Below are 15,538 nucleotides of genomic sequence, written 5' to 3'. Positions count from 1 at the left end.
TTCCCGTCATGGCGCAGTGGTTAATGAATCCGACTAGGAACCATGAGGTTGCAGGTTCGGTCCCTGCCCTTGCTCAGTGGGTTAACGATCTGGTGTTGCCATGAGCTGTGGTGTAGATTGCAGACGATGCTCAGATCCTGCGTTGCTGTGGCTCTGGCGTAGGCCAGTGGCTACAGCTCCGATTCGACCCCTAGCCTGGAAACCTCCATATGCCGCAGGAGTGGCCCAAAGAAATAGCAAAAAGACAAAAAAAAAAGAAGTAACAGAAAATTTGGATAGACAAATCACTGGTAGGTAGTGAAATTGATTTTGTAGTTCAAAAAAAAAAAAAAAAAAAACTCAGCAAACAAAAATTTAGGACCAGATGTCTCCACAGGAGAATTCCATCAAACATATAAACAGCTACTAATACCAATCCTTCTCAAACTATTTCAAAAACTTGAAGAGGACAGAATACCCCCCAAATTCTTTCTACAAGACCACCATTACCCTGTTACCAAAACCAGCCAAAGACATTACTAAAAAAAGAAAATTATAGGCTAGTATCATTGATGAATATTGATACAAAAAAAAAACCCTCAACAAAATATTAGCAAACAAAATCCAACAATATATAAAAGGGATCATATATCATGAACAAGTTGGATTAAGGATGATTCAATATTCACAAATCAACCAATGTAATACATCACATTAACAAAAGGAAGGCATATGATCATCTAAATAGACACAGAAAAAAGCGTTTGACAAAATGCAACATCCATCATGATAGAAAAAAAGCTTCCCATCAAAGTGAGTATAGAGGAAATATATCTCAATATAAGAAAAGATATTTATGACAAACTCACAGCTAACATTATACTCAATAGTGAAAACCTGAAAGTCCTCTAAGTTCAGGAGCAAGGATGCCTACTCTCACCACTTCCATTTAACATAGTATTGGCAGTCCTAGCCACATCAGTCAGATAAGAAAAATAAAAGGCATATAAATTGAAGTAAAACTACCATCACTGTTTTGGAGTTCCCATTGTGGCTCAATGGATTACCAACCCGACTGGTATCCATGAGAATGTAGGATCAGTCCCTGGCCTTGTTCAGTGGGTTAAGGATCTGGAGTTCCTATAAGCTGTGGCATAGGTCACAGGTGTGGCTCCAATATGGCATTGCTGTGCCTGTGGCACAGGCCAGCAGCTGCAGCTCTGATTCGACCCCTGGCTTGGGAACTTCCATATGCCGCAGGTACGGCCCTAAAAAGCAAAAAATCAATCAATCAATCAATAAAGATAAAAACCTGTCACTGTTTGCAGTTATGACGTTTTGTATAGAAAATCCCAAAGTCTTCACCCCAAAACTGGTAGAGCTAATATATGAATTCAGCAAATTTGCAGGATACAAGATTAATATTCAGAAATTTGTTGCATTTCTGTACACTATTAATGAAATAGCAGAAAGATAAAATTAAAAAACTCCAATCATGTTTAAAATCACATAAAAAATAATAAAATGCTTTAGTTATTCAGGGACTACAGCTGATGATAACTGCATCTTGATACATAATTCCATGATCAAAGAGGTAGGGAACATAATGAATAATGCCATTGTCTCTTAAACCTGCCTAGAAGTGACATGTAGCTGAAATCACTCATGTTGCTATCTCTAATTCAGTGGGGGTGCAAATATGTAATCCTCTGGTATGAAAAAAGCACCAAATATTTGTGAACAATAATATAGTCTACCACAGTAGGCTCATGGGATTTGAAATAGCTGAAAAAATGTCACTTTCTGGGGATCTGTACTCTGGCATTCTCTCTAGAATCATTTCTACCCAACCATGTCTATACCCTCTTCACCAGACTTCTCTTAGATGTCTAGAATAGCTGAGTGATTTGTTAATTACACCATTGCTTAAGCCTTTTAATAAAGTCAGCAAATTAAAGAGGGAACCCAGATAAAGAGAATGCTTTCCAAAATGTCATAATGAAATTAAGGTAATGAAGCACTTGGAGGGCTCTCCTCCCTTCTTTTTGTATAAAACTTATTCCAAAGAAGCTGGAAGAGAAATGGGGCCTGAAAGTAAAGAGGGGGGAAAATAAATTGTATGCCATTAGTTTAATTATAAAAATTCATTACATGAAGCCATGTAAGACAGAATATAATGGAACTCTAATGGGTTGGCCGATAACACATTTACTAGCCTGCTTTCAGCTTGTAGTCGTTGTTGAAAGGACAAAAAAGTAACAACTTTGGTATATAGTCCTCAAAGCTATTGAAAAGATTAATCATTTCCAGTAAGCTAGAAAATGAGAGTCATTTTCTCTAATACTATCCCCCGTATAGAGTGTTACCTTCTGAAACAGAGTTATTTGGTAATATCAGAAGTTTAATAGATGAGTCTTTTTTTTTTTTTCTGAGAGATCTGGTCTTTTATTTTTTATAATCAGTATCAAAGTTTAGTCATGTGACTTCCTTTTTTTAAATTTATTTTTTATTGTTATTTCTCCCAACACACTTTTTTTTCCCCACTGTACAGCATGGGGACCCAGTTAGACATACATGTATACATAATTTTTTCTCCCACTGTCGTGCTGCGTTATAAGTATCTAGACATAGTTCTCAGTGCTACACAGCAGGACCTCATTGTTAGTCCATTCCAAAAGAAATAGTTTGCATCCATTAACCCCAAGCTCCTAACCCCTCCCCCTCCCTCCCCCTCCCCCGGGGCAACCACAAGTCTATTTTCCAAGTCCATGATTTTCTTTTCTGTGAAAATGTTCATTTGTGCTGTATATTAGATACCAGATAGGAGTGATATCATATGGTAAACTATAGGCCAATATCTTTGATGAATATAGATGCAAAAATTCTCAACAAAGTTTTAGCCACCTGAATCCAACAACATATCAAAAAGATCGTACATCACGACCAGGTGGGATTCATCCCAGGTTCACAAGGATGGTTCAGCATACACAAATCAATCAACGTCATACACCACATTAACAAAAGAAAAGTCAAAAACCCACGTGATCATCTCAATAGATGCAGAAAAAGCATTTGACAAAGTCCAACATCCATTTATGATAAAAAATTCTCACCAAAGTAGGTATGGAGGGAACATTCCTTAACATAATCAAAGCCATTTATGACAAACCCACAGCAAATATAATACTCAATGGAGAAAAGCTGAAAGCCTTCCCACTAAAATCTGGAACAAGACAGGGATGCCCACTCTCACCACTGCTATTCAACATAGTATTGGAAGTCCTAGCCACAGCAATCAGACAAACAAAAGAAATAAAAGGCATCCAAATAGGATGAGTTTTGAAGTTAATGGTGAGAGGCTTTACTTTTAAAATAGCTTCCTTACAGATATTTTAAGATTTATATTATAAATCTATAAAGATGTTTTGTAGGTCATTTTCATTCACACAAGCAAGAAAGAAATTGCCTATCTTTTGTCCAAGTAAAGATTTATGGAACATTAATTTATACTTAGGAGTAAACCATTTAGTGATTTTTTTAAATAACCAAATATGTATTTTTTCTGCTTTGTTTGGCAATGTCTTACTTTATTATACACAATAATTTTTCAATCATGCTATAATCATCAAGGAGACTAGTTTATATTCTTCAAAATTCAATAATAAACCAACCATTTCCCCTACATTCTTTTATATGGAAGAATATCTTCTTTAAGTAGATTGAATTCTGAATATTGAGGCCAAGAAACCTGCATTTTTGTGATGCCTCTTTCATTGTCTAGCTATGTCCCCTTCAACAAGTCACTTAACTTTTCAGAGTTTTGTATGGGCAATTATGGGATTGGGGAAGGGGAAAGGAGATAACTAAAGACATAGGTAAGGGTCATATATTTGAGGGCCTTGTAATCCAAAGAGAGAGGTTTGGACTTTGTCTTGTAGATAACAGGGAGCCATTGAAAGATTTTACAGGAGTAATGTGGTTATATTTGCATTTTGAAAAGATCCCTTGAGCAGCTTGGCCTATTGGAAGGGCTGGTTTGAGACTAGAGGGAGGGAGCCAATATAAAGGTTATTGCAGGGGTTTCCTAGTGGTTCAGCAGATTAAGGATCTGACACTGCTCAGTTTTGATACCTGGCCTAGGAACTTCTGCATGCCGTGTGTGGCCTAAATAAATATATAAATAAAGGGTATTGTGGAGCTCAAGTAAGAGATGATGTGGGCTTAAATTAAGGCAGTGGTAATGGAGGTAGAAGATTTGGATATAAGAGAAAATTGTAATACAACCTCTCTCTGGATATGCTCCCTGCCTCCTCCTCCATTTGAGGATCAACTTATACTTCAGAGAGACAAGGTTAGGCTAGTGACAGAACTTTGGGGAACATCAACATTTAAGAGACAGACAGAAGAACTTGAACCTTCAGAATATGTAGCAGAGACCCAAAGAGAGGGGCCAAGAAAGGATAGAGCCTCAAGAAGAACAGAGCAGCCAATAGCACCAGTTGCTGCAGGCAAATCAAGTAAAGGAGAACCTAAAGCTTACCACAGGCATTGGCCATTGGTGACTGAATCAGTTAACATTTTCACAAAAATGCTGCATAACAAACAACTTCAGAATGCCACTGTCATACAACAATAAGCATTTATTTCTTCATGAGCTTGCAACTTGTCTGGGGTGGCACTGTCTCACACTGTAGGTTAATTGGGTGACTCTCCTCCACGTGGCACTCATCCTTTTCCAAGCGTGAGCAGGGTAGCCCAGGACACGTTTGTCTCATGATACTCGCAGAAGTGCAAGGAGCCAGTCCCACTCCAGGGGCATGTCCCAGGCCTCTGCTTGTGTCATTTCTATTAAAATCTTCTATTAAAATAAGTCATATGGCCATGCTTATCCTCAAGGGCAGGAAAGTAAACTCTGCCTTTTGTAGTAGGAAATTCAAAGTTACATAGCAAAGGCCATGGGTATGGAGTGGGGTAAAGAATTGAAGCCAATAATTTAACTTGTCACAATGATTTCTGTCAGAATAGTTTTATGAGGTGGTGTATGGTCAACCACTCAAGATGGCTGTAGTCTTCCTCTCTGTACATCCCCTACCTGACCAGTGCCTTCTTCACCTGTATCTTGTGTTTGTGACTGACCTTCCTGCGTACTCGCCCCAGGCCCCAGCTGGTGAGTGTTCTTATCAAAGGAGCAGTGAGGGGCGTGCCCCTCGCTGGTTCCCCTGGTAACTAATGAGCCAACCTGATATCATTCCCACTCTTATTGGCCATCTCTTCTTCCTGTCGGGAGCAAAGCTTGCTGTCATGTCCTACCTGCCTCTGTCGTTCATGGTGGGGCGTTGCTCCAGGACCTTGTTTCAAACAGTAAGCTCCCCCCATCCATTAAGTCATTGATGTCTGTGTTGCTGATGCTGGGCTCTTTCTTTGATCTTAAAGCTGGGCAAGTGTGGACCTTGTAAGCCTGAGAGGTATAGCCCTACAGGTGGTGATGGCAGAGGCTTAATTTTGCTGAATTATAGAGTGGTAGGAATGTAGTCAAGTTGAGGCAATGAGTTGAGTATTTGCCTTCTGAGGAGTCCTTAACTGTAAAGAGAAAGAAAATGATAGCAGATTTTGTTGTTGTTTAAAGATGGGGAAGAGACTCATGTTTGAAAGCTTTCAAGCAAAGCCTTTCCAAGAGGCAAGAGAGAGGGAGTGCACAGAGAAGGAGGAGAAAGAGTATGCAGATGGAGGAATCACTTTGCTTGTCTCTTCCTCAGAGGCTGGAGATGTAAAGTCTGATATTTCATGAAATGTATGATTGATGTTAAATTTCACCTGTGTAATTGTACGTAGGGTCATATGCTGTGAGATTTCTTCTAGTTTGTATCATTAGGGTCCAGTCGAGAAACCATATTAGATATTTCAAGCAGAGTGAATTTCAATACAGAGGGCTAGTTCCATGGCTAATGAAGGCACTGAGAAGTCCAGTAAGAGGGAGGCAACTCAGAGTTTAGTAACATCAGGAAGCTGTCACTGTTTCAAGGGCTTGAGAGTCAATAAATGTCATCAAAGCCCAGAAACCAGAGGCATCTGTTACTAACTTGACCATGTTGGCCTCACAGCAGTTACCAAAACTGCAGAGGGAGGTTCTGTCCAGTGGGCAATGGTGACACAAAGAAGTCACTTCCCACTTTGAGGGAGAGAGAAATTCTGGTTACACTCTTTCTCCTCTTTTTCCATCTCCTACCATGTTTTCTCAATGGCCTAAACCAGCTAGAAGCCAGCTGGCAAAAAATCCTGGGAATTTTTTATCCCCCTAAAGTGGTTGGTCCATTGGCAATAGATTAGAGTGGAGGAAGGCAGAGACTAGATCTAAGGTCCAATAAACTCTTAGCTGTTAGCTCACAGAGATAGTTTTGTTTTTCTGAATCTCTTAGTTCAGATACGCAAGCACAGTATGCTACGCAAAATGAGAAAAACTGTTCTGTAGAACTTTTTATCTGTAAAGATATTAGGATCCTATTTTATAAATTTTCGAGAAATTTGATTTTGACCTCATAACAAACCTGAGACAGAAGTAGCCCCATTCTATTTTACAGACAACAAAACCAGAACTCAAAAGGTTAATGACTTTAAAATCAAACTGCAAGACAATGTTCAGTCAAGACTTTCTGAGATGACTTTTCATTGCTCTGCATTGTTTTTTTATGAAGCTCCTTTGAGGCAGAGCCATTAAGGTTTTTAAAATCGACTTCACCTGAAACAAACCTGAATTTCACTTGTAGGTAAATAACCCAAAACACCTTTTATAAGAAAACTTAAATACTACTCAACTTTAAAATTTTAGTTATAGGTCTACATACTCAAATTTATCTTCTAAATTAAAGGGAGACTTTTAGAGCTGCACCATTACGGACAATGTCTCTAAAAGAATGGGTCACTTTCTTTAATGCAGTAGAAACTCACCCTCTGGTGGTTATGGTGTTGTTCATTAAACATAGCAGCAGCAGTAGTAGTAATCATAGTAGCAGTAGAAGCAATAATGTTAATAATGATGATTATAGCTAATATTTACTTAATGCTTTGGATATGCCAGGCATCATTCTAAGTATTTCCCCTGGATTTTATAAATGAATCCTCATAAGAATCTTTCAAGGTAAATACAGGTAATAGATCCATTTAACAAAGGGGAAAACTGAGGCATTGAGAGTGTAATTAACTTTCTCATTTGCCATATAGCTAGTGAGTGACCAAGCCAAGATTCAAACCCAACAGGCTCATTCTGTTGCCCAGACATTTAAATACTCTTTCTCTTCCTCCCTTGTTTTCTCTCCTATCTGGTCAATACCTGTAAAAAGAATTCTGACAAAGAAAAAAGAGAAGGCGAACATTGAAATTAAAAATGTTAATACTCAAAATTATTGAAATGAATTCAGCTTGTTCCATAATCCATAATCATTTTTCTGCTTAAATACTGTGTATAAATACCTAGCACATATTGCAGCAGCATCATATGAGGTTTGAATACAAAATAGTTCTTTCCTGATTTGGAATACAATCTTTTGGTGATTTAGCATTTTATACTCTTCATAGAAAACACACACAGACATATATATGCCTACAAAATCATCTTTTTTTATAGGCTAGTGCTCACAATGTTTTAAATGCCTTCACATGCAATGATAACCACACAATTCCCTGAAGTGTATACCATTGTAAATGGAATTCAGAAGTAAAAAGACTGTGTGTGAATTCTATTGTATTTTTTAATTTACACTTTTTCTTTGGTCTGGAGTTGTCCCAGTAGAAAATTTCACAGCAGTAGGCAAAGTTGGTCAAGGTCATTGCTCCTGGAGTGAATGACACTCCTTTAAAGCCCATGGTGGTCAATGTATTAGTGGAAAGGGAAGCCATGAACGTCTTTAAGAAGGGAGAAAAGAATGCTGTGGCTGGGAACCTTTGAGTTTAGATAAGGGCCTTAGCCCTGTCAATGTTAGTCGAGGTCAGTGGGATATTTATTTGGGGGGGGGGGCGGGATCTTTTTGCCTTTTTAGGGCCGTTCCCCCGGCATATGGAGATTCCCAGGCTAGGCGTCTAATCGGAGCTGTAGCTGCTGGCCTACACCAGAGCCACAGCATCGCCACATCCAAGCCGTGTCTAAAACCTACACCACAGCTCACAGCAGTGCCGGCTCCTTAACCCACTGAGCGAAGACAGAGATCGAACCCGCAACCTCATGATTCTTAGTCGGATTCATTAACCACTGAGCCACAACGGGAAATCCATGGGATTTTTTTTCTTTTTAATCCTACATCATAGCAAAACCTGAGCAGTATGCAGTAAGGGTTAGTGTTCAGTCAAAATTTCCTTTGGTATAAAAAATTTAAATTTCAGTGTGAATACAAATTTGAAGAAAAATATATGGCTTGTGTTCTTTTTGCCCTTCAAGCATTAAAGTATACCAGAAAGCTCTGGTTTGAAGCCAAGCCCCTTACTCTTTTACTACTTTTTACCATGAAGTCTCTAATTAAACTTTAGCTTACTATATCCTTCAAGATTTTGAACAATTCTAGCATACTTTTTAACTTCTACTTTTAGATATTTTTTATGATCTATAGATTAGAACCAAAGAGTATATCCTTTTATATCTAGACTTTTTAAGTAGCAACCCAGGAGTAAGGGGTGGCTTCCAAGATTTTCTTAGATAAAATAAAGGATTTTAATTATATTTATTACAATTTTAATTAATATTTATTATTGCTAAATCTATACATATATGCTCTGATGTTTGTTCCTAATAATTATTTCTTTAGAAATTGCATTTTTCTTCAAAAGAAATTAGCTTATGAAATGATAACCAAGTTATTGGTGTCAGTGTTGTAGATTTTTATGCTACCAATTAGAGATTTAATAGATGATAGATAATAAGCTCTTCTTTTAAAATGTAGATATCATCTTCTGGATAATAAGGGCCAAATTAGTCTTTTATATCTTAGTATACATTACTTTTAATACTGTAAGTTGAAAGTGACTTAAGTGAAGAGGGAAAGGAAAGAAGAGATAATTTTATATCCTAGGAAACTTCTAGAAAGGGAAAGCTTTGGAGTGTATGTTTCACCTCAGAAAGGCTTTTGAATAGTGTGAAGATCTGAAAAGTGGAAAAGAGGAGCTGCAGGGCTTGATAAAAGGAGGATATAAGGAAAGAGAGGTATTCCATGAGAATAAATTTTAATTGCTTTGTAGTATAGCGACTATACTCTGTGACTTTAAAAATTGTCTTTTTATTTTTAAAGCAAAAGTTAGTGATACTAGCTTTAGTTGCTGGGTATTAGTTTGGTTATCTTGTCTACTTGCTGTATGCAATAAACACAGTTATTTCATTCCATTCTAGAATAAGATGTTCTAATCTAGTTAATTGAAAAATGCCAGATTATAAATAGATTATACATTTTCAAGGAACAGGAATCTACTCAAACATTCTGAAACTGCTGAAAGTGTTTAACTTCTTAGTCATAAATCATATTAACATAAAAGAACAAATATTAAAAAACAAATATTAAAAATGATTATTTTTTTCAGAAACATCAATTATTTTCATTTTCCTTTGTTCCCCTTCCAGTTCCTACCAATATCTTCTTACAGATTTAAAAAATACATTGAAGACAGAAATTATGTTCTCTTATCTTACTTATGATTTCTATGCACATTTACTGCATTTTAGAACATGGGGTTGATGTATTGCCTTATGTTCTCTCATTAAACATTGTAATTATTTTTCATTTTTTTACTGTCTTAATGAAGATCTTCATTCCTATAATGCATTTCTTTTCTTTTAAATATCTTACTAGGATAAAATACTAAAATTGAGATTACTGGGTCAGTGGGAGTAAACATTTGTATGTCGCTTGATATCTCTTGTCAAAATTGTCCTAATAGATCCTGTTCCCAGCAGTGGTACATGAATGTGCTAATTTGGCCACAGTCTTTCCAGCTTTGGATTTTTTAAAAAAATTTAATTGGTGTCAAATTGAAATACTCTATTTTTTCATTTTTATGAATGTTGATTTTTTTCCTTTCTCTGTTAAAACTTTAAAGTCTTAACTTTAAAGTTTTAACTGCCCTCAACTGTTTGAACTGCCCTCAACTTTTCCTTTGTCTCTTTAATCTACCGTGTTGTATTTGATACAACTATCAATAATTTAATGTTATAGTAATTCTTAAAGCCTCTCCCATATACTTGAAACAGTGTTTAATAGAAACCTAAGTTTAATATGCATCCAGATAAGCCTATCATTGGCTTATTTCTTTATTTTATATATGACATTTCATGGTTTGATAATGCTCACTTGTTAAAGATTAACAAAGAAGAAAACATAGGTCATTTTGTTTAGCAAGACTCTTATATTTAAAATTTTATTCTGATTTTAAAGTAGGATATTTTTAAAGTCTTATGAATAAACTGTTCCTTTAAAGAAGTTCATAACTAGAATAACAGTTTTTCTTTTTTGGATGGCCGATATTTTCTGTATGCAGCTTTAGCTGAATGCCAGTAGATGGCACTAATTACATAAACAATTCAACAAGTTAATGAAGAGGGAGAGAAAGGGGGAGATAGTTTATCTGTTCAAATTTTGGTATATGTCACATACTCAACAGTTATTTGGAAGTTTATTTTTATAGTTCTCTCCCATGGTGAAAAACAATTAAGCTGAGTTTGCTTCCAATTAATTGCTACTAAACTGAAATACCTAATACTGATTATCGCTCAAGATGCTGTATTTGAAAAGTTTTGTCATGAAATGTGTGTTAGCTTATACTGTCATGATTAACTAAATCACACATGGTAGATTAAAATTAAATCTTGGAGACATGTTCTGACCTGAGGATTCAGAAGCTATTTGTGAAGCATTTTAAGAAAGTCCAACTAGAGATTTCAGAGAAAACTGACATTCATTCTTTTTCCCATATACATCTATAGCAATTGGCCAAAGACCTCCGCCAGTGGCAGATAAATGTAGATGTGGCAAATGACTTGGCACTGAAACTTCTCCGGGATTATTCTGCAGATGATACCAGAAAAGTACACATGATCACAGAGAACATCAATGCCTCCTGGGCAAACATTCATAAAAGGTATGAACTACATTATTTCTAAAACTATTTACTGACTTTAATGATGGGATCACTGGGTGGACAATGCAGATTTGTTTTCCCAGGACTGCTAAACTGGGGACTGGGAGGATCCGAGATGATAGAGACCAACTAAACTCACAGCATTGCCTCAGTGTTCTTATTTAAAGATGAGGGACCTGAAGACTAGTGAAATTAAATGACCCACAGTCACAAAGGTGTTGATATAACTAAGCAATTGATAATAACAAAAGATTGATTTGTAACTAGAAGAGCCATTTATTGGTCTGCTTTGAGAACTCTATCCAAAGAAATATTGTTCTATTATATCGTGCCACATATTGCCCCACCCTAATCTGACAAGGAAGTCACTTTGGACTTCAGGATGGAGTTATAGCTGTCAATGGTACCATCACTGTATCTCACACCACACACCCAGTGGGAATATTCATGTAATGTAACATGACTCATAATTTCATTTCCCATTATATATCTCTGGAAATCCACAAGTCTTAGAGACACCATCTCCTCAAACTAGGTCCTGTCTCCTTATTATCCACAATTAACCCCATGTGCTTTCATTTCATTAGCATCTATACTAATTAAAAACATGAATTATATAACTAATTATTTAATGCTTTTCCTTTACCTTAAACTCCCTGGACAGGGGCTTTCTTATTTGACATATCCCGAGGTTCTGAACCAGGTGATATAGTAGGGAGATGGTAAACAATGGTGTTTATTTAATTGAAATATAGCTGATGTATAATATGTCATTTCCAGTATACTACATAGTGATTTGACATTTGCACATATTATGAAATGATCACTGTGATAAGTCTAGTAACCATCTGTCCCAATATAAAGTTATTACAATATTATTGACCATATTCATTATGCTGTATATTATACACCCATTGCTTATTTGTTTTATAACTGCAGGTTTGTACCTCTCCCCTTCATCTATTTCACCCTTTTATCCCTTCCTCCCCTATGGCAACCACCCATTTTATTTCTGTCTATGAGTGTGTTTTCATTTTGTTTTGTTTTTTAAATTTCACATATAAGTGAAATCACACAGTATTTGTCTCTGTCTCTTATTCACTTAGCATAATACCCTCTAGATCCGTTCATGTTGCCACAGGTGGCAAGCTTCCACTTTTTTATAGCTGAGTAACATTCCATCACATCTTCTTTATCCATTCATCTATTAATGGACACTTAAATTGCTTCCATATCTTGGATATTATAAATAATATGACATGGTAAATATTTGTTGAATGACGACTTTCTTTGCATAATGTACAGTTACCTTGTTCATGCTATGGTAAATCAAGGATTACTGGGTACTTATTTTTAGTACTGTCAGAAAACAGGGAGGAAAACAGTACCTGTACAGTGATAAGGAAGTCCACAATGAAAGGTAAATGAGTTCCAGAAGACAACGTGAATTACTAAAGTCAGGTAGGTGGCTTTTATTAAGAAGAAAAGGCCACCATCAAGAAAAAAAAAAACAGACTTTAAGTTAGGTAGAAACTCTTAGGAGTAATGAAGTATTAATATATGGAAATCGAAAGACGAAGTTAACTTTGAAATTGAGTTAAAGATCGAAACGTAAAACGCCAGTGAAACTTCATTTAAGCTGGTCATTCTGGAGGAATAGAGGAGGTCTAGCCCTGAATTCCAGACAGTGGGTGTTCAGATGGCCATGGAAAAGACAATTCAACCCAAAATTGGAGAGTTGCATTTGGGGCCCTATTAACAGGACTCCGGTGGAGAATAGTTAACTAATAATTGGAAAAAAAATCTCAAAGTTACTGCCTCCTCTTAGTAATAAAGTTCGGACTTTCTTCTCCAGATACCAATCTGGTATAGGTTTATTCAGTTACACAAGGGCAGATTAGGTTGAGGAAGACTCAATTCATATGTAACTGGTTGGTATCAGGGAGTCAATAGTTAAGATCCCAAAGGGAAATACCTGCTTCTCCAAGAAAGGCCTCTATGGGAAGGCAAATTAATATCAGAAATTTATTTAGTGAGTTAGGGAATGTAAGCCAAGAAGGGGCCAAAAAGAAAGCTTATTCATGGTACAAAATGGGCTTCATGAGAGGTCTGTCCCATCTATGTCACTCTTTCATGCTTCTTGCATTTCCAAGCAGCTCTCTCATTTCTTCTGTTTATTTTCTTAAGGTCTTTGGATTCTTTGGTACAGGGGCTTCTAGTTTATATTTTTTGACTTGGTCCCTAAAAAGCTACTACCTAAGGAAGGCGTATAGTTATTTCTCCAGTGGGTAAAGTAAAATAGAATGTTAGAGGCCATATTACATTTTTCACTGGCCCATACAGAATCTGTGACTTGCCAAGCTAATTTTGACTCATGTCTCTAAAGTTCTTCTCCGTTTCTTTCTCACATGTACTCTACGGAAATTCATCCACTTGTGTAGGTTTGCTGATGACTCTCCATTTATACCATTTGCAGCTGAGAATGATCATTGAGTTTCAAACCTGTATATCCCACTGATTTCATTTTACTTTAATGTCCCTCAGGAATTTCAAACTGAATAGGCCCAAAGCTGAACTCATTTTTGCTCTCTTACAACCTCTTTCACCAAATGCAAACTACTTCTCTCTTCCTATGATTCCTCCCCAGTGAACATTACCACAACCCATTCAGTTGTCTAGACTGGAAACTCATGCTTGACTCTTCCTTCTACAATCCAAATAGCCAAACTCTCATAAAGCTATTTACTGCCTAAATAGCTTCCAAATCCAGTTACTTCTATTCCTCCCTTCTCCTCAATTGTCATGTCTTGGTTAAATCACATCACATCATTCACCTAACTTCTTCCTACTTCCTACCCATTCTCTACATATACTGCAGGGTGATCTTTCTAAATACAGCATATTCATGTAGCTCACCCTCCTCCCAGTTTTTAAAGACTTTAGTGGCTTATCCATTATTACTCAAAGACAGTCTACACTCTTTAAATAACTTCAAGGTCTTACACAATATGGCCTTTCCTTTATAACTCCAGCTTAAGTTTCTGCTCTCCCTCACTCTCCCCTCCCCATAATTAAGAAACACTGAGCTATTTTCCTTTCCTCATCACTGTGTTCTGTCTTCTCTATTACTTGCTGATGTGATATATGTATTACCGCTTACTTTTGGCCTAGTTAAGTTCTATTCATTATTCAGGTCTCCATGTAAATGCCATTTCTTCCAGGAAGCACTCTCTGACTGCCAAACCAAACCCACCTTCTTTTGACTCCCTATTATAGTGCTTATCTCACTACACAGTACTTAAGTGTTTGCTGGTCTCTGTCTCTTATGAGAATGTTTGCTCTCTATGGGTATACACATTGGCTGCTTGTCCACCATATTACCTAGCACTTAGCTTGACACATGGTATCTAAGCCCCTGCCAAATATTTGATTACATAGGTATATGAACTAACAAAAAAATAACTAACTACAAGTGTTCTGATGCACCAGTAACTCAAACCAGAAGAAAAATGTATCCATTAGGACTGCTTTCAGTTTCAAGTAATGGAAAATCCAAGCTCAGTAGCTTATCTAATGGAGATCTTTTTCTATCACTTAAAGAGAAGTTCAGCGTTAGGTAGGTGCTGATATTGGTTGAGTAGCTCAACAACGTCAGCACTGAAGTCTCCTTATTCTTCTTGGCATTTCCCTCAGAACATGTGCGTTCCAGCAGGAAGAAGGGACAGTGCTGGTGTCAGGAAAGGAGTGACTTTGTCAGGAACTTTCAGGTCAGAACTATGCCGCAAAACCACCTCTAGTATCTAGTAATCGGAGTTGAGCCAGCCAGTAGAGAATGGCTGCCACAAATGGTATAGAAAGAAGAAACTGAAAAACTGTCATGCTATAGCTGGACAATATCAAGTTCCCTGGAGAGGTAGCTAGCTAGTCAAATCTGAGTATAAAAAGGATAGTCATATAGGTCATATATTCATGCACAGTATACTCATGTAGGGTAGTCATAGCAATGGACCATTTGGGCTTGATCATTGTTGTGGTCAGTGTGAGAGGGCATATGGAGAACTGGGTTCTATATTGTCTAATGATACATTTACGTGAGAAGTTCACAGTCTGTGTATGTTATGTGAGTCACCTACACAGATTAAACCATATTTTACTTGGCCTCATCTACTCTTTTTTATATTCTTATAGATCTTATGCTAGATAGATAAGAAACAAGAAGTATCACAATCTTTTGCATTTTGACCCTTTTTTAAAATCCAGTTTCTTGCCAAGCTAAACCCAGAACTGAAATAACATCATCATCATCCTCTAGATTTGTGCTGTTGTGTAGGGTAGCCATCTAGCCATAAGAAGCCATTTAAATGTAAATTATTACAATTAAATAAAATTTAAAATTCATTTCCTCTGTCTCATCAGTCACTTTTCAGGTGCTCAAGGGCCACATGTA

General features: G+C 36.8%; 1 protein-coding gene across 6 annotated transcripts in view; it reads left to right on the top strand.

Annotated features, from left to right (window-relative positions):
- Positions 1-15,538, top strand: part of DMD (dystrophin) — a 2,144,556-nt gene that overhangs the window by 1,565,467 nt on the left and 563,551 nt on the right. For all 6 annotated transcript variants that reach the window (XM_047764837.1, XM_047764839.1, XM_047764840.1 and 3 more), the window contains one exon: positions 10,937-11,091. In XM_047764837.1, coding sequence (XP_047620793.1) covers positions 10,937-11,091 — 155 coding nt within the window. The remainder of the gene's footprint in view (positions 1-10,936; positions 11,092-15,538) is intronic.

The sequence above is a fragment of the Phacochoerus africanus genome, chromosome X (assembly GCF_016906955.1).
Source record: "Phacochoerus africanus isolate WHEZ1 chromosome X, ROS_Pafr_v1, whole genome shotgun sequence".
NCBI classification, from domain to species: domain Eukaryota; kingdom Metazoa; phylum Chordata; class Mammalia; order Artiodactyla; family Suidae; genus Phacochoerus; species Phacochoerus africanus.
The sequence above is the reverse complement of the archived record's forward strand: the minus strand, read 5'-3'. Positions and strand labels throughout refer to the sequence as shown.